This window comes from Antechinus flavipes, chromosome 2 (assembly GCF_016432865.1).
Source record: "Antechinus flavipes isolate AdamAnt ecotype Samford, QLD, Australia chromosome 2, AdamAnt_v2, whole genome shotgun sequence".
Taxonomy (NCBI): Eukaryota; Metazoa; Chordata; class Mammalia; order Dasyuromorphia; family Dasyuridae; genus Antechinus; species Antechinus flavipes.
Window position 1 is genome coordinate 186,502,307 of NC_067399.1, and position 20,458 is coordinate 186,522,764.

Below are 20,458 nucleotides of genomic sequence, written 5' to 3' on the forward strand. Positions count from 1 at the left end.
CTACTGTATTCTATTATGCTCAAGGAACATTTGTGTATATTATAAAGTTTTCTGTTAGAACCTGAGAATACTAAGATCAGAGAAAAGTATCTAACCATTTCTTCTGGGTCCACTTCTTTGTCAACTGCCATTCATACTTTAGATTTTGGATCTCCAGAGTATCAGTTGACAACTACTCTGTACGTTTTTTAGAAAAGGTATTTACTAAATAGCAGCTAGATGGCAGAGTAGGTATTTGCCTTAGTTTCCTCCTGTGTAAATTAAGCTGGAGAAGACAATGGCAAATCTCTCCAGAATGTTTGCCAAAAAAAACTCAAATGGGGTCAGGAAGAGTTGGACGTGAGTGAAACAATTGAACAAAAAAGCAATAATGAATTAAGGAGGGTTTTTTTTTTTTTTAATCACACAAAGCATGAGGAGCCTCATGGCCTAGGATTTTTTTGTCACTGGCCCTAGAGTTACTTCTTGGCTCCTATTTCTTTAGTGTGTAAAATTTGAACAACTGAATTCCTCAAGGCAAAATGAAAGGATTCTTTTCTTCTGAAGGAATTAGCAAGAGTCACCTTAGAGAATTCAGGTAGAAAAGACATAATATGAAATAAAATAAAAACTCCTTAGTGCAACCTTTAAGACCCTACATGTTTTAAGTAGGAATTCACTTGTACCAGACTATAGATGTGGAGGCCACTAAAAATATATGGAAGGATCCCTGCAGGTAGCACTTTGACTTAGAAAATCACATATTAACATTATTTATGTTTTATTGTATTGGTTTTTTGTTGGATATTTCCTAATTACATTTTAATCTGGTTCCTGTGTAATAGGGAGAGGTAGAAGCAGCCTGCTCCTTGGCAGCAGTATATTTGAACCCCCTTATCTAATCCAACCCCCTAATTTTATAGATGGGAAAAATGAGGCTCAGAAAAGTTTATCATTTGTCCAAGTTCATACAGAGAGTAACTAATAGAACTAGAACTTGAATCTAGGTGTTGTGGTTTTAAATCAATTGCTATTTTGGTTATACTCCCTGACCTTAAGACTGCTATATTCTTATTCCTCTTTTATTGCTTTGTGGACTTCATGAGTTACTTATATGAAGGATTTTCGGGGCCCTATTTCTAAGACATAAAAAGAGACATTTAATTAAAAGTTTGGTCATAAGCCATTTTTTGGATATACCTATACTGAAGAAATAAAACATTTCAAGATAAAGGAAATGTTTTTGATTTTAGAATATATCTACCAGGTTAAAAATGGGTGTGAATAGTGATTTTCCCCTTATTGATATCTAAGAAAATAAGACTAGTACAGCTAGTAGTTAACTGTTGAATACTTTTAAGATATCAAAGGTTAAGTATACTATTCATACAATTTTCTTTTATTAGCAACCATTTTTTGTCTTTTAATAAATTCTAGCTCTAATTGAATATATGGAAAGCATTGTAATCCTAGATTAAAGATAGACAACAATATGATTCAACTGTCCTAATAAGGCAAACTCTGTTTTCAGTGAAAATATTTTGCTCTTTGATTACTAAGTTTCAAGATGAAAATTCAACTTCATCTTAAAGATGAGAAAAAAAGGGCTAACATGATAACAAGAGATAGTTGAAATATGAATACACATTCTTAGTCTTTTGAATAAGAATTGCCAAAATCATGTTGTTATTTTTAATTTCCAAAATATTTGTATATGGAGTTAAAACTTGGATGGATGATAAATTTATTTTCAACTTTAACAGTAGTTATCTAACTGGACTCTGCTGCAATCAATATAGCACAAGAAAGAATTAGCCTATTTTGGCATCCACATTGTGCTATTGGCCCATAGTGAGATTGCAGCCAATTCAAACTTCTAATTATGTTTTTGCTTATGAAATGTTTTTAAGTTACACTAACCTTGCTTTGCCATTGAAGAGGACAGGGACAAATACTGAGCTGTGCATTATATTAGTAGGCAAGCTAGGTAGCTAATCTAATAGTGTTTTTTTTTTGGGGGGGGGAAATCTGCTTTTATTGTTACAGAGGACTCTTTATGCTAATGCATATTGTTTATTAGGTGTTTTGTAAATTATGGTCTTAAAAGTTATTTAAGACACTTGGTAGTTAAATGACTTGCCCAGACTTATATAGCCAGTATGTGTTAAAGTCAGAATTTTAATTTGTCTTCTAGAATTTGAGTCTACCTCTCTATCTTCTATAATATGGTGCTTCTTTCCTAGCATAAAAAGGAATTTTTTGGCTCCTAATTATCAGCAATTATCATTGATCAGCATGTTGTAATGGAAATACTATTAAATTTGAAGTCGAGAGATGTAGGTTTTCATCTTGCTTCTCAGACTGACTGTATGATCCTGCGCAACTCCATTTAACCCACTTTCCTTATCTGTAAAAAGGTAACAGTAGTGACACTAATGATAATAATAGCAATAATATCTTTACTACCTTTAATCTAAAATATTCAAATAGATCTGTGACTTCATTGATGTGTATATTCACTTTAAAAATACAATTTTCCCATTGTGGAGAGCAATTTGGAACTGTGTTCAAAGGGTTATAAAACTGTGCCTACCCTTTGATCCAGCAAAGCTTTTGCTGGGTTTGTATCCTAAAGATATTATAAAAAAGTGAAGAGGACCGATATGTGCAAAAATGTTTGTAGCAAATCTTTTTATGGTGGCAAGGAATTGGAACTTGAATGGATGCCCATCAACTGGGGAATGGCTGTATAAGTTAAGGTATAAGAATCTAACTGAATACTATTCTGTAAGAAATGATGAGCAGGCTGATTTCAGAAAAGCCTAGAAAGGCTTATTTGAACTGATGGTGAGTAAAGTGAACAGAACCAGGAGAACATTGTTCACAGTAACAGGGAAATTATGTGATGATCAACTATGATAAACTTAGCTTTTCTCAACAATATTGTGATCCCAATAAACTTGGGATAGAAAATTCTATTTTCATTCAGAAAAATAATTATGGAGGCTGAATATGGATTGGAGTATATTATTTTCACCTTTGCTTTCCTTTTTCTTTCATGATTTTTTCCCTTTAGGTCTGATTTTTTTCAGTACAACATGACAGATATGGAAATGTTTAGAAGGATTGCATGTTTAATATATATCTGGAACACAAATTCTTACAGAAATGAATGTTAAAAACTATATATGTTTTTGGAAAAATAAACCACTATTAAAAAAATGTAGTTTTCAGTCTATCAATACTTCCCTATTCTGTACAACTTGTTCCTGTGACTTACATGAATTCACTCCAAAAAGTTTAAAGATTTAAAGACTATAAAATTAGCTGGGGCACTGAGAGGTTAAGTGATTACAGGATATTATGTTTGTGAGGAAAGAATTGAACCCAGATTTTCCCATCTCTGAGATTAGCTTTATCTGTGATTACAAAGTGGGGCTCTACATAGCAATTTCAGATTAAAAAAATGTTCTATAAACATTACCTCATTGAACTTTCACCACTACAGAAAGTTCATTCTCTTATTATCTTCATTTTATACATGACAAAAGTGAGGCAGCAAGAGGTTCAAAGACTTGTCCAAGATCACATATCTAATTAGTATCTGAGGAGGATTTGAAGTTAAGACCTTCTCTTCCCTTCATTTAATAATAATTTTTTTCATATAAAGAAAGTTTTTGACATTCATTTTTGAAAGGTTTTGGGGTTTTTCCCTAAGATTTTGAACACTATATTTCTCCCCCCAAGACAGAAAGCAATCTGATATAGGTTATGCTTGTATAATCATGTTAAATATATTTCCACATTATTCATGTTGTGAAAGAATAACAAAAACAAAAGGAAAAAAATATATAAGTAAGAAAAAAGAACAAAAAAGTAAAAATAATATGCTTCCATCTGCATTCAGATTCCAAAGTTCTTTCTCTGGATGTGGACAGCATTTTCCATCATGAGTCTTTTGGAATTGTTTTAGATCTTTTGATCATTGCACAATGTTGTTGTTACATTGTTTGTACGTTTTTTGTCTGATTCTGCTCATTTCAATCAGTATTCATGTAAGTCCAGATTTTTCTAAAATCCAGTGATTCATCATTTTTTTTTAACTGAGGCAATTGGGGTTAAGTACTTGCGCAGGGTCACACAGCTAAGAAGTGTTAAGTGTCTGAGGGCAGATTGGAACTCAGATCCTCCTGACTTCAGGGCTTGGGGCTCTATCCTCTGCTGCCCCTGGTTCATCATTTCTTATAGAACTATAGTATTCCATTACATTCGTATTTCACTTATTCAGGCATTTCTCAAATGATAAGCATCCCCTCAATTTCCAATTCTTTACCAACCCAAAAGGAACTGCTATCAATATTTTTGTATGTGTAAGTCCTTTTGCATTTTTTATGATCTCTTTGGCAAACAGATCTAGTAGTGCTTTTGCTGGATCAAAATATTTGCATAGCTTCATGGCCCCTTGGGTATGAATTTTAAGACTTCTTGACTGGGGCCTAGAACTCTCTCTACTGTGTCATCTCCCAATTCTAGCAGATAATATGCAGATTAATACTTATAGAAGATTATGTGAAACATAATGTTTCAAAAACATGTGCCAAAAAGTTAAATTAAACAAGCAAATATGCTGTTTACACTATATGAGTCATGTTGTCTTTTTTTATTCATTCATTTCAATTATATCTGACTTCATGTTCCCATTTGGGATTTTCTTGGCAAAGATACTTGAGTAGTTTACCCTTTCCTTTATCCAGATCATATTACAGATGAAGAAATTGAGGCAAACAGGTTTAAACATTAGGTGTCAGGTTCATTTGAAATTAGGTCTTCCTGACTCAAGGCTTGGCACCTTATCCACTGTACCACTAGCTGCACATACAATTAATTTACAATTTGTAATTTTGCTTGAATCAATTAAATAATTCAGTTTTATTTCTAAATAGATACTATCTGTTCATAAATGAGAAATATCAAGTCTTTATTACAAACTCTGAATGTGAGTTTGCCAGTCTGCAGTCTGTGACCACAGAGATAGCACCAACTTATTCCTGATGGATGATCTGAGGAAAGAGATTTTTTAAAATGTAGAATTTCTCTTTGCTGTAATTTGTAAAACCTCCACAAAAGTGCCAGGACTACACTCCAGATTTCTGCTATATGTCCTTATTCACTACCTTCAAAGTCTTGTTTAGCTTTACAGCTACCAAATTCACCCAATCAAAGAGAGGGCTTTTGGTTGTTTGTTTGTTTTTGTTTTTTGTTTTGTTAAGCTGCTACTTCAGTGTTTAGCAGGACTTGATGCTTTAGCTTCAGTTGAACCAATGGGTCAAAAAGTATTTATAGAGCTAGTGTGACATCAGGGCAAGTGTGCTGAGCCAGGCTTGAAATCAAGGCAAACTGGGGTCATACCTCTGAGATTTCCTGGATGATGTTAGCAAGTTAATCATTTTCCTTTGGGCAGCTCTCTAAGATTTATATGCCAAGTCATAGACCGTTTAGAAATTGCCTGGTGAAAGAGAAAACATTCTCTCCATGAGATTAGCACCTGTAAATTGTTTGATTTAATTTAGAGAAGGCCAGTTCTTAACCTTTTTTTGTATTATAAACTGCTTTGGCCATCTGGTAAAACTTGTGGATCCTTTCCCAGAATGTATATATGAATGTAATGTGTGTGTGTGTGTGTGTGTGTGTGTGTGTATACTCATATATATATATTATTACAAAGAAAACTAATTATATTGAAATAATTATCAAAATATAAATAGAACCTCAGTTCACATACTCCAAGTTAAAAAATTCCTGATTTAGAATGTTTTATATATACATAGTATCACTGCTATATAATGGGTACTCATTTATTCTACCTCACCTTCTTCCTCTTCCCTCCCACCCACCCAGCTATTTACCACATAAGAAATAGCTTTTTAGTTTTAAATAATATTGAAGGTCTTTCTTTTCATTCTTTGAAATAATGCAAGTGTATTAAGCAGTCATAAAAATGGTGGTCTAGACAAGCACTGAACAAAGCTAGATATACAATGGTTTTCCATATGCTGTGTTTCACAAACATATTTTTCTTCCCTTAGAGTGAAGAAAACCATGTGGCTTAATGATATTGTGATGTATAGATGATTATGATATAAAATTAATTATCTTTTCCTTACCACTGAAGGTATGATTTCAAATCATGTCCTTATAAGAAGAAAAATAAGGCATTTTTGGAATTAGGAAAAGGTCAGTTCAAGGAGGTATTATCAACTCTAATGAAATAAAATGTCTCTCATTCATTCCTTCTTCCTTCCTTTCTTTCCCTTTCTTTTTCTCTTTCTCCTTTCTTCTCTCCTCACCATTCTGCTCCATGCTTTATCTTTCTGAGACAGTAGCTACACTTTCTTTGAAACTTGCAGGCTCACCACATTCTTTTTTAAGCAATATGGTCTGAATCACCCTTCTGTATCCTAAAAATGGCACAGTTTTGAAATAATGGGGATGGAAAACGTACACAGACATTTGCATTTAATGAGAACAATAATGATGATGATTATTATTATCAATAATGAAAACTAGCATTTCTATAGTTCCTTACAGTATTGGGAAGTAATTTGCAAACCTATCAGAGCCTCTTGAGAGCTCTGCCATATCAGTGTATAGTACAGAGATTATTATTTTATTTTGTATGAGGGGAAACATTCAGAGGGGAGAAGTGGATTGTCCAAGGTCAGATAGTTAATGAATGTCAGAGGCAGGATTTGAAGCCAGGATTTGTTCACTCCAAGGCAGATATCTTATTATGCCATTCTGTCTGTATTTTTTAAAGTACTATTTCAATCTTTTGCCTCTCCAATGAAATGAAATAAAACGCTACCCATTATAAGCTTATGCAAAGTGGAGTTTTCAATTCCACTTTAATGCCTTCCTTTGTAAAAATTGGTCAAGACTGGGAAAAAAGCTAAAAGATCGCCATCATCTATACTTTTCTGAATTCAAACTCTACAGAATTTGGGATATATTGCAATCTGAAATCCTTTTGTTCTGTTATGCTAGGGTCCTATGTATGCCTGAAATCTTTGTTTGGTTTCGGAGTGGAGCCAAGAAGTATCTTAAATCCAATATTCTTTTTTCTTGAGGGAAATGAAATATTCCCAATGGAATTCTGGGTTTCTCAAGATCAGCTCCGTGTCTTCAAACTGGTTTTTTTTTTTTTTTTTATGAGGCCATCCTGACTCATTTTAAAGAGATAGGTACCTATCCTGAGGTAATTTCCAGAAAAGGAAATTCCAGAAGTTGTGTGCATTTCTGCTCCTAACAACAGTTCATAGTATGAATACCTATGAAAGGATTGAACTAAATCTTTTGTTGGAAAGAATGTTGGACTTGATTCAAAGAAAGACATGATTGAATATTGTTTCTAATGCTTATTAACTGTGTTAATATGGCAATATTACTTATCTTCTTCAAATGTAATTTGTCCCAGAAATAAACAGAGATAAAAAAGTGCAATTAGATGGTAAGAGTTAAGAAGAAAATGCTTTGTGAACTTTAAAGGGCTCTCTATATATTATGATCAATCAAGGATCTTGCTATTATTATTACTAACACTATACCCTCTGCCACACTGTAAATAAAAAATTTGGTGATTTTTTTTTCACTTTTTTTCTATAATTTTGATAGGTAGTGCCCCGATTTCCAGCATAAAAATAATCTGTAGCTTTTACAAGTGGGATTGACTCTCTCTTATATGGAGAGCTATTCCATGCATACTAAGAACCCAATTAGTGGGGCCAGGAATAAAGTTAGTACATATAAATAATGAATAAGGGGAAAAAAATCTTCCTTAGCACTCTTTTTCCTACGATAAAATATTAACACCTCAATCCAACATCTAAGGCTGTCTATAATCTGGCTTCAGTAGATCTTCCTGGCCTTATGTCATATGGTTCCCCATTCACATAATCTTATGTAGTTGCTAGACTAAACTACTAGCTATTCCCTGAGTGTATCTTTCTCTCTGCATTTGAATGAGCCATTTCTAATCCCTGGAATGCATTCTCTCTTAAACTCATAGTCATTTTTCTTTCTTTTTTAAAGACTCAGAACAGGTTCTCTTTTATGAAGTCTACCCTGCTCCTTCATCATTTTTCCTATTTGTTTATACTTTCATTTGTATTATTTTTGACCTTGGCCCGTGATAAAATTGGTATAGGGAACTCCAAGAAATTCTATTTGTTATTGTGGATTAATTCGCTTCCTGACTTTGAGGTCTTTTCTCTATCCTTTATGGAATTTTGCCCTCACAGATTTTCTTGTATCATACTTATGTGTGCATCTGTTAGATCAGCCCCTTATCCTTGCTATTTTCTTCTACAAGTTTTCAGGATAATAGTTTCTCTTGGTTTTTCTCCTACTGCTCTGACTATTCCTTCACAGTCTTTATTGGATATTCATCCAGGTGATAGCTGTTGATGGTGTATGTCCTCCCTACCCCTTTATCTCCATAATATTTTCTTTAAGGATCTCACCAGCTCACATGTGTTCAGTTATGGTTTCTGAAGATAATTCTTGGACTATTTATCCAGCTCTAACTCTTCTCCAGATTTCCAGTATCATATCAATAATTACCTATTAGACATCTCAAAATGTATGTCCTCCTCAATTAATTAATCCCTCTGCCTTCCTCAAAAAGCCTTTTCTTCCTTTGACACTGTCATAACCCAGGTATAGGTCATTATCTCATATCTAGACTATTACAGCAGCTTTCTGGATGATTTTCCTAATTTGTCTCATCCAGTTTTAGGGGACAAGATAAGTTAGGGAAGAGAAAGAAATTCTATCTTCTGCATGAAAGTTTTTCTCAGTCTATCTTAATAGTTGATGTCTTCCCTCTGAGATTATTTCCAAATTATTCCTGTTTATAGCTTGTTTGCACATAGTTGTTTACATAATGTCTTTTTCATTAGAAATGTCCTTTGAAGATAGGGAGTGCTTTTCCCTTGCCATGCATCCTCAGAAATGCACAATACTTCACACAAAGGAAAAATTTGGACTTTTGATTTAGATTTTTCACAGTATAGTATTCAAGATAGCACAGGACCTCAATAAATCCCTTCATTTCATCCTGTAATCAGGTCCTAATATTGAACCTTGGCATTCCATCTGTTCCAATTTATGATGACAAACCATTATCCTTATAAAAAGTATCAAATATAACCTCCTTGAGAATGAAGGAATGCCCTTTCTAGAAACAAATTCCCCTACAATGGACAAATGGTGCAAAATGACTGACATAGCAATTTAAATTTAGCCTCTCTGAAGGCCTTCCCTGAATACTTTTCTCACAGAGACAAAATGGCCTTTACTCTTCTATTGTAACCATTTTAAATGTGAGATATTAAGGCCACTTTTCTCAGTGATTTGACATTAATTTCACAGAAAGCTTCCTTATCTTTCCTATTTTCCCTGGTCATTTTCATCATCACAAAATGACTTTATTCTTACATTTTACTTACATTTATAGATGAACTATAGTTCATCTATAGAGAATGCAGATGGCCTTTTAATTCAATACATAATAATAGGGGCATGGAATCTTAAGAGTGCTTCTTTGAAAAAATATCTTTATTCATTTATGTGAATTCCTTCCAAGCTAATCTTAGGTTTCTTTCCTTTCCTTTTTTTTTTTTTTTTTTTTTTTTGTATCATTGAGAGGTGGCTCATATTTCCCTAGGGCTTCCCTGACAGCTCAAATGAAACTTCAGATTTTATCATTTAAAGGAAGATTTTTTTCCTCAAAAAAGGCAATAGCTGTTTTAGACTGGTACTTAAATCAAAATTGAATTCACAATCATAGGATATTAATGTCCTAAATTGTAAAATCCAGACTATACCTTGGAAAAGGAATTCTCATTATACCATGGTAAAAGAACAAAAAGAACAATTACAAGACTGATCTTTCTTCAAAATGATTCAACAGAATCAAAATATTAGAGCTAGAAGGGATGGACCTTCAATTTGATTCAATAAATATTTGTTGAGTGCCTATATGGGTTAACTATCTTGCTTTAGAGCTAGGACTGACAATATTTTAGGTTTAAAAATTCTTCCTATCCAACAGAAGTGGTTAAGCAGAACAATGGATAGAATGTTAGTCTTGGAGTCAAGAAGACCCGAGTTTGAATTCTCTCTCAGCCACTTACTAGTTATATGACCCTAAACAAAACGCTGAGCCTCAGTTTCTTCAGTTGTACAATGGGGATAATTATAGCACCTACCTCAAAAGGTTGTAAGAATCAAATGAGAAACATTTTTACAAAACTTAAAGAACTTGATAAATGCCAGTTTATCATATTGTTTTCCAGTTCCCTTATTTTGTAAGAAACTGAAGAACCTGAGAAGTGTTTTTTTTTTAATCTTTTAATAATATTCTTTATCTGGTTTCACTTATTTATCAGGTATAGTGTTTATGAAATCAACAAAAGTAGTTCAATAATCTCCAGTCCTAAATGACAAAATGTATACTTCTTTTACCTGTAAAAAACAAATACTATCTATCTCTTCCTATCTTGATAAACATGTCTTTTTGGCATCATGAATTTAGAATAAATGTTAATTTTTTGATTAAAATATAATTCACTAAAACCCAGATATTATATATAGTTTTAAAGCTGGAAGGCACTCTCAAAAATAGCTGCTTCAACTCTTTCATTTTTAAAATGAAGAAACTGAAACTCATACAGGTAAAATATCTTGTCTAACATAACACAGGTTAAAAAGTGGCAGAATTGGGACTTCTGATTCCAAATGCAGTGTGCTTCACACTCTTTCCCACTTCATTTTTGTTTGTATCTAAATAGCACCATAGAGGAGAGGTCCAAGGATACAATCTGAGATTTTGTGATAGACAGTAGTTTCTAAGCTGGGAATTTATAGACTCATAAGGTTAACTATCCACCCCTATCCCCTACCAAAATAAAAGAACAAACAAGTAAAAACTACACACAATATGTGTTTAATAAACATTTTCATAATGTTTATATTGTATTCACTGATTTTAAATTGAATTGATATTTTTATTAAGGGATGGATTCAAATAGTTGTGTTTACCCTCTTATCATGCTGAAATCTTAACATTTTTTCTCCATGTTTGTCAATTCATTGACAGGGAATACAATGAACTTGGTTTTTAAAAGATTCTGCCTTAACCAACAGATCTTATTTGAACACACACACAACACAAAACCTAAAACTTCAAAACATATATTCCACCAAATATTATCAAATATTAATATTTATATGGCGTGTTGGCATTTCAAAAGCATCGATTCATTTTTCACATTATGTGTGCCAAATTTTTTATAGAGGACTATTTTGCCAATTTCCCATCAAGAAAACTGTTAATTAATGTTATAATTATTTTCTTTATGTTCTTTTAAATGTTAATGAACATGCCATTTTATATTCATTAATTGCCCATCTCCCCCACTCTTAGCCAAAAATAAAAAAAGCCTTCTGCTAGATATGCTTTTGACTAGTTGTTTCCATTGGGATGGTAATGATTCTTATTTCTTCATGAGTGTCAATCATCATTCATGATAAAGAAATCTTTTTCTTTTGGAGTCTTATGCAGAACAGCTTAGGATAGCATCAAGTTAATTTCAACCAATATTTGTATTGTCATCTTATTAATGTCTATGGAAAAGAAATCCTAGTGTCAACAGTGAATCTTTGTCACTGAATCTTATTTATGTAGTAAGGATTAGAAATATGACAGATCCACACTTCTAAAGTAGACAGGCCTGTCTAACAGTTTGACAAATATCCAGTCTAAGGAGTATGTATTCAGGGCTCAAGGCACCGAGCTGGGTTTTGGGTCCTTTATTTGAAAGGATAGTAGACATAGACAGAGACAATTTAAGGAAGCAGTTTTGAATGGAAATATTAGATGGAGGTAAATTCATGTATATGGGAAGAAAAACAAACAAGGTCTACAAGTATGCTTTTATCTCCTCAATAGCAAACTTCCAATTTCTTACTCTGGAAATCCAGTTAATTATCCAGATCAATGGCATATATCCAATGAGTTCCTTATGCATATTCATTGTATTGAAGATTCATCAACCATTAAACAGTCCTTTCTATGCCAATTTTATGAATTTGTCCTATTTCACATACTTAATGAGTAATGGATGGATTTGCCAATTTTTATCTAGACATTTGTTATGCAGGCAGAATTTTAGTGCTACAAGTAAAAGGGTGACTAAAATTTCCTAATGATTTCCTTGCAATCTCTTAGTGAAGCAAGACAATTAAGAGTGTCTCTAGCCAATGGAAATAATTTTATGTTTTGCTTGAGGCTAGTACGTACACAAATCAATGAAAGCAAAATCAGAAAATTTTTGAGGGAAGGGGGTGCTAGTAGTTAGGGTATTAAAAAAAGACCTAACCTAAGAGATGAAATTTGAACGAAGGTCTGAAGGAAGCTAAGGATTTTCAGAGAATAGGGAATACATTCTAAGAAAGGGGGGTAGAAGGGACAACTTGTTCAAAGGCATGGAGAAAGACGATTGTACACTGTGTGTGAGGTCAGTTTAACTGGACATTAGAGTGCAGAGATGGGTGAGCAGAAGTCACAATGTTAAGAGTTTTCAATGTCAAAAGAAGTCTTATTTTTCCAGAGGCAGGGAGACAAGGAATTATAAAATGGAGTATGTTGGTCATTTTGAGTTTTAGGAATACCATTTTGCTGACTGTGAATGATTGACTTCTGAGAGGAGAGATTTAGAGGCAGCTAAGTGGCCCAGTGGCTAGTGCTGCACCTGGATTTAGGAAGATCTGATTTGAAATCTGGCTTCAGACACTTGATAATTGCATGATCTAAGACACTTTTGCCTCATTTTCATCACCTGTAAAATGGGAATAATAATAGCATCCTCCTATTCCAAAGTTATCTGAGAAGATCAAATGTGATGATACTTGTAAAGTATATCACAAGATTTAAAGCACTATAAAAATACTATCTATTATTTGAAGTAGGGAGAATTTGATATTTATTTGGTATGACTAAGGAAATACCCTGTAAGTAAAAAAGAAAGGGATAGTTGTATGTTGTAGAGGTAGAAATGACAAAATGAGTCAATTGCTAGAATATGGAGGATAATGCAGAGTTGTGATTATTTTCAAAGGTTTCAAACCTGGCTCACTGGAAGAATGGTGGTACACTTAAAAATAATTTTTTTTTAAAGGGAGTAGAGTTTTGAGGAAAGAAAATGAGTTCTAGTTTGGATCTGTTGAACTTGATGTTTATGATATTCAATACAGCTGAAAATCCAAATTTTCATCATGAGATAATCAGAAGTGCCAAAGATTTTCAATGGGGTGGTGAGTACTTACATAGAATAATGACATTTTAATTTGCATAACCCCAAATGTATGAGAATTATTTATATAAAATAAGGACCTTTCAACTTGCTAAACTCCAAACTTGGCAGTTTAAATGGCAAATTAGAAGGGAATTATTTAGCAATACTGAAGAGAGGTTTGGCTTCAGTGCAATCTCCCATAGGAAATCTTTCCTGATCTTTTTAATTATCAATGCTCTTTCCTTTCTCTAATTATCCTGTATTTAGTAATCTATTTATTTGTTGTATCCCTGTGGTAGAGTGTAGAAATCTTTGAGGACAGAAGCTCTTTTTCATTTGTATATATCCCTTCTGAACTGCACAAAATAGTCATGTAATAAAACATTTTTTTTTTGAATTGGATGAATTAGAAATGCCTTCCATTACTTTAATGCTGTGTCTCAAGACTAAAGAATCACAATGGCAATTCAATTCAATTCAATTAACAAGCATTTAGTAAAAGATAAGAGGCTCTCTCCCTGCTTTGCCTAATTTTCTTTGTATTTGTCTTCTCTCCTTTCTTGTTGTCATCTTCAAAAAAGCTGATTTATTACAAAATGCCTTTTTTACTTTCCTTATTTTTGAATTATATATTTTGGCAAAACAAGAACAGTTTAAATCCACAAAGCAAATAAAGGAGTAATAAAGGATAAAAGGTAAAAGTTTAAAACATGATCATAGAATCATAAAATCTTGGAGCCAAGAGGGAACTTAGAAATTATCTAGTCCAATATTCTCATTTTTATAGATGAAGAAACTGAAACCTAAAGAGAAGGGACGTACCCAAGTTTGTATAACTAGGCAATAAGGAATAGAAAAGTTAGGACTTGAATTCAGGCCTTCTGAGTTCAAGACCAGTATTTTTTCCACTACGAAATGCTGTAAAGTCTAAGTTTTATTTAAATTAAAAACTAAGATCTAATACGTTAATTCCACACATAGACATTGCTAATATCAAAAAGACATGTCAGTTTTGCAGGCTGGTTCAGAAGTAAGCTTGGGGAAATAGTTTAAAGCTTTGAAAAGTTTAAAGAAATGGGTTTATTAAATAAAATCTCTGATGCATGATGGCAGACAAGTCATTTAGCATCTCTCTACATTTCTTCATCCAGGAAGAGGAGATAATACTTATATACTATAAATCTCACAGGGTCCTTAAAAGGACTAGCATTTTTAAAAAGGGCTATGTAAAAAATAAGCCAAAAAAACTGGATTTGGAACTGGAGGATTCGAGTTTGAATCCATCAGCTTTGTAAGCTTAAGCAAGTCACTTTTCTTTAGGGCTCCATATACGTCCTCATCAGAAGGAGATTGGACTAGATAACCTCTAAGCTTTCTTCAAATTCTGAATTCCATGATCTGTTATAGTTCTATAAGATTGTTGTAGAAGGGGGAGGGTTTAACCCATCTGTACCACTTCTTTGGTTAGAAGATAAAGTTGGATGTATTCAATATTTCTCACAAAAGCACTTGCCATTTTTACGTAATCATGACTCCACTGCAAGTGCCTAATGGCCAAATACAGCACAAGCTTTATTGTGCCTAGACCAGCAGAAAAATAAAATTACCACATGATTGTAACTAGTGCCAAGGCAAATAGAAACTGACAGTAATTCAACACTCCCTTTGATAAAAGCACATAATCCATATGCAGCATCCAAACCTGTGCCAACATAGGGAAATTAGATGGTTTGTGTCAAGTAATACAGTTGTAAGGGGAAAAAAACACAAATAAAAAGGATTTGAGTCCCCACATTTATATTTAAAACCCTCTTATTCAGAAGACACAGATGTAGCTTAAAGAGATATCTAGTCACATAGAAGAAGAAGCCAGAGGGGTTGTTTTTTAATATATAGTCAGTTCAAAACTACTCAACAAAAATTCAGTAAGTATATATGCAAAGAGAGAGGTGGTCTAGCATGGTTAGTAAGGAGAGGGCCAGCCTTAGAGCCAAGAAGAGCTTGTCTCTGACCTGCCATGGTTGTGTGACCAAGACCAAGCCACTTAACCTCTTAGCACCCCAAGCAAATCTTTAGAAAGAAAAATTATAGACCAATTGCTAATCTTCATATGTAAAGGGACTTTCCACTTTGGGAGTTTCTTATATTGAAACAATCAAAAGATTCTATTTTGTTTCCCCCTCATAAGACATGAAGTAGAAAGTAGTGTTAAGTGCTAGAAAGATTTAGAACTTTGGAGTCGTAGGATTTTTAGAATTAGATGTGACTTGACCCAATCAACTCTCTCATTTTGTAGAAGAGGAGAGTCCCCTAGTCTGTTTTTTGGCTGTTTGTCATGATAACTGGTCTTGATTGGGGCAATATCTTGGTAAATCTGCAGTTTTTAAAGATAACTTTTGTAAGCACAATCCCTTTAGTTTTTCCTTAAAATAATAATCCTCAAAAACAAACCCCAAACCTTTATCATATTATAACCATCAATTATTAGAATAAATTTCAAAAACAGATACTTAAAAAGAAAACATTTGTCAAATGGTTCACCAATTACTAGTTGCACAGTCTGTCACTCAGACTTGGAAATGACTTTGTAACACAAATCTAAGCTTTCCAAAAACCAGTACTGTGTATCTGTACTCTACCTAGTTCCTCCTCTGCTGGCCCTGGAAAACTGATCCCCGGCTGGACCAGATCTCCGCCCTCTTCCTCTGTAAAGACAGAAACAAAGTAAGGATTTAACATCTCTTCACCTTGGATCACAGTTTTCCAAAGTGAATCTTTAAAACATTTGAGATCTTTGCATTTTTTTTTAAGTGCTGCTGTTTGGTATTGAACGGCATCTAGAAAGTCTTTTCTTGCCTTATGAAACAAATCTGGAAATCTGTGTCTACATTTCTCTCAGCTCCATTCCAAGGCAGTGCTGTATTTTCTTTGTTATGTCCTGATAATTCATATTTACATGATCCTGCATAGTCTCAAATCAATTTAGAGTTTCAAATGATACACAAAGACTTCTATAATTATTTTGTGCTTCCTCTGGTTATATCAGGGGTTGCTGTTATTTTTCAATGATATTTTATCTAAAATACTAATTCACTTTCCTCTACTGAAAGAATATTATAGTCACAGATATTTTGCCTATGTTAAATAGCCATATAAAAGTAATATAAATGAATTACATAAATGAAGAAGCAGAAAAAACTTCAGCATCCATCTAGCACAATACCATATAGAAATCTGATACCCAAAGCAAAAGGGTTTATCAAAGTTAGTGTAGCTTGGACAATATCATACATCATATATCAATGATACATCTTCCTTGTAACTCATTATTTTTTCTTCTATCTAATTGCTTCTATCTCTGTGGAGCTTTTGGTATTGATGGTGCCAGTCATATCTGTATATTTTCATGTCTGCCTTTGATTATTTGCAATCAAGAAGTATTAATCGACAGATTAATATACATATTAACAAATTATATATGTATATCTATACATAATATGGGTTTAGCTATATAAATGATCTCTTATTGCTAATAGTTGATTCATAATAATTTATGGATCAAAAACATTTTGAATACATTTAAAACTTTTAACAGCCCAATGAGGTCGATTTTATTATTAGAACCCTAGATCTAAAGATGGAAGGAACCTTAAAGACTTATCTAATCCAGCTCTAGTTTAATGATGAAAAAACTGAGTCCCAAGGGCAAGCACTTAGGAGGGTCTTTAGAAGATAGCTAATTCATTTTTTTATACATGAGGAATTTGAGGAGCAGCAAGTTTATGTGACTTGCTAAAAGCCACCAAGCATTAAGTGGCACACTCAGTATTTAAAACCTAAGCTTCCAATTCAGTATTCAACCTTCGTTTCTTCTACCATTTGGTGACTTGTCCATAGACCACAGAGGCAGTAAACATCAGAATGAAATTTGAATTCAAGTTCTCATCTTCTATAGTTGGTGCTCAATCTTTTCTCATAACAGGTTTGAACCCAACTTTCTCTTTAGTCCAGTGCTTTTTCTGTTACACAGAAGAACCAAAAACTCACCCTTTTAGTGTTTATTCCTTAATCTAGTAACTTGTTTCATTCTAAATATATAGTTCTCCTTCATTAATTGTGCATGTTTATCTTTGTATATACATCTTTTTCTCCCATTGCTTTCAATTTTTCTGTTAGTTAGGAAAATGAACCCACCCCTGCATTAACATTGTACTCTGTGAAGAAAAAAACAGCTCAGGCATACACACATGAAATCATATTAAAATTACAGGGAAGGTTTATAAATTGCTTGAATCTCAGAACTAGACTTTTTTGATATAAAAAATTCAAGTTCATTGTAATTCTATTTTCTGGACCCCTACACACAGCAATAGTTAAGAATAAAATGTCATATACCTTCAAAGCAGCATATATTACCATGAACATATGTTTTAAAATAGTTAACACATACATTGAGATGCAGAATGAAGTTGACTTGAAAACCTGCTAGTTTCATCTGTAAACTCTTTCAGAGTTCTACTAGTTAGAAATGGATTATCATTTTAACTAGTTTGTGCAAAGAAGATAATTTTGAAATGGGGATAATCAGCTGGGCAATGTCTGAAGCCACCTTCTACTGTCTTGGATTGTGTTTATTGAATATTTAACTAGAGGTTGTCTTATTTCTAAGTACCCCTTTGAACTGCAATAAATGCTTGTAGAAGATAGTTTATTTTTAAAATCTAGTATAATTCAACCAGTCTCCATGTTTGTGTATGCTTATAGCATTTTCAGCATTGTCAAATTTTTCTGTTAATGAGCTATCAACCAGAAAGCTCATCAGTCCAATAATCACATTAAAAACAATATGAAGCCAGAGATGGATATGCTTTCTGCTTCTTTTTGAAATCTAATGGACAGTTTCTAATTAACTACTCTCTTTTATTGGCCAGTTTCCATGGAGATGATGGTCATATGATCAACATGATTAACTCCAAAGCTGAATCTACATTTGTTGCCAAAAACAAAATATGAGTATTTGACTACCAGAATGACCACTAACCAAAAGCAGAATGAATAGACATTCTATTTTAAATTAAGTTCCATATACTGGCCTCTTAAACTAGAACAAACACTTAGGTTTTTTAAAAGACTGCCTCTGATTCCACTGGAAAAGAAATTTTAGTGCTATTGTATGCTTGAAGTTACTTTCCTCAGCACATAGGCAAAAACAGTGACTCCTCACATTACATCCTTGTAGGTGGATTTTTCATCAATCTAATCAAATACCTAAAGCAAACATTTATTAAACCCGTTTATGTTTAGGCATCATAGTAAGTATTGGAAAATGCAATGAAAAAAAGAAAAAAAATGAGTGCCCTCAAGGAGCGTACATTCTAATGGGCAAAATAACATGAATCATCCTGTACACTGATAAAAATAAATGAAAGTTTTTCATTAATCATAAAGTCTAAAAATAGGAATTATTAATTTCAAGCTAATTCTTTACTTTTTACCTGCAGTTCCTGCTTGGTTAAAACTCTACTAAAAATGATATTATCTCCTAGTGGCTTCCTGCCTCTGCTCATCCTTTTTAGCTTCCTGTTGTAAATTGTTTTATCCCCATTAAATTGGAAGCTTCTTCAGGGCAGGGACTGTTTTTCTAATTTGTCCCTTAGCATAGTTACTCGGCACATAGTAGGTGCTTAATGAAATGTTTGTTGAATTTAATTGTAATAGCTACAAAAATTTTCTGAATTTTAAATTATTTTCCATAGATAATCAATACTGGATCTCTAATGTTTAATGGTCTATCTTTACCTCTTTCTTCAGTAATACTTTGAGCATTTTGAGGCTCAGTTCAAAGGATACTTATATGAGATCTTTCCTGATCTCTTTAGACTACCCTCTCGTGTCCCTTCCCCCCCAAAACAATTAAAAATATAAAAGCCCTTTGGATTATATGTGTGTGCATGTGGGTATATAAACATACATGATTGTATTTGGTATCTGTTAACACACTTTTTAAATCCCAGTAATAGGAGTTAGTGACATTTTTGCTTTTTTTTTCTTTTCTTTTCTTTCTTTCTTTTTTTTTTTTATAAGGGCAGCCTATTCTTCTTTGTTCCTTCATTAATGTAATTCTGGAAGGCACAAACCCTTCAATTATATAAATCAATTCAAAGTATAAAAAAGATGTGAACCATTCCTCTATTTGAGAGAATAAAAAAGTTTTTGGTCAGTGGATAAAAGACCAAAGAAACTAAATTTTCACAACTTGGATTACATATAAAAGTAATATCCAAGTTCAGAATTGCTTAGTAAAGTGATGAATAAATCTATTGGTTGAATAGTTTTGGAGTTCCAAATTTCAAGATTTCATTTTGAGAACTGAAGCCATATTCCCTAAAGTAAATCACTGTTGGGGGAAAGGAGGAGAGGAGACAATCTGTTGATCATATTATTAAAGATATTGTATATCTATCTGGGAAGAGAGAAACTGGATCAATATAAAATACTACCTATATTTAAATGACATTTCAAATGCCATTTTAGGAAATAGCCCCAGAGAAAATGCTACAGTTGTGTGCCTATGACCTTGCTCAGGGCCTAGCACATACTAGATGCTTAATATATGCTTAATGAATTAAATTCATGGTGAAGAAGAAAATTACACTTGGTCTTTTATTTTTAAATTTGAACTAATTAGTAACTAATGACTTTGTCTAGAAAACATAACTTTTAATTTTACATGAAGATTTAGTGTTTCTAATAAAATATTATATTAGGAGAGAGTTTTATCCATTCATATTGGGCTATTTGCCATTGTCCTCAATCACACTTTCTATTTAATTGTTAGTAAAATTTAAAAAAGACCTAATTTAAATTTTCCCTCTCTAATCAATCCCCTGAAAATCCTCTGATGGTAGGGATCATGGCTCTCATTCTCTTTTATTCACCCTATAAAACATAGTACAATCTTGAGAACATAGTAAGAACATAGCAAGATAAGAGACAGACAAAAGTGCAACTTGAGAAATACTGATACACCTGTAGGAAAGGTACAAAATCCTACAAGACATCTGATAAATAAGATGCATTTACATGGTATATTGAGAAGCTAAGATCTTGCATTTAAAATAGTT

At 33.0% G+C, this 20,458-nt stretch overlaps 1 protein-coding gene across 1 annotated transcript in view; it reads right to left on the minus strand.

Annotated features, from left to right (window-relative positions):
- DLGAP2 (DLG associated protein 2) overlaps positions 1-20,458 on the minus strand; it is a 1,170,371-nt gene that overhangs the window by 246,287 nt on the left and 903,626 nt on the right. The window contains exon 4 of the mRNA XM_051976005.1: positions 15,974-16,039. Coding sequence (XP_051831965.1) covers positions 15,974-16,039 — 66 coding nt within the window. The remainder of the gene's footprint in view (positions 1-15,973; positions 16,040-20,458) is intronic.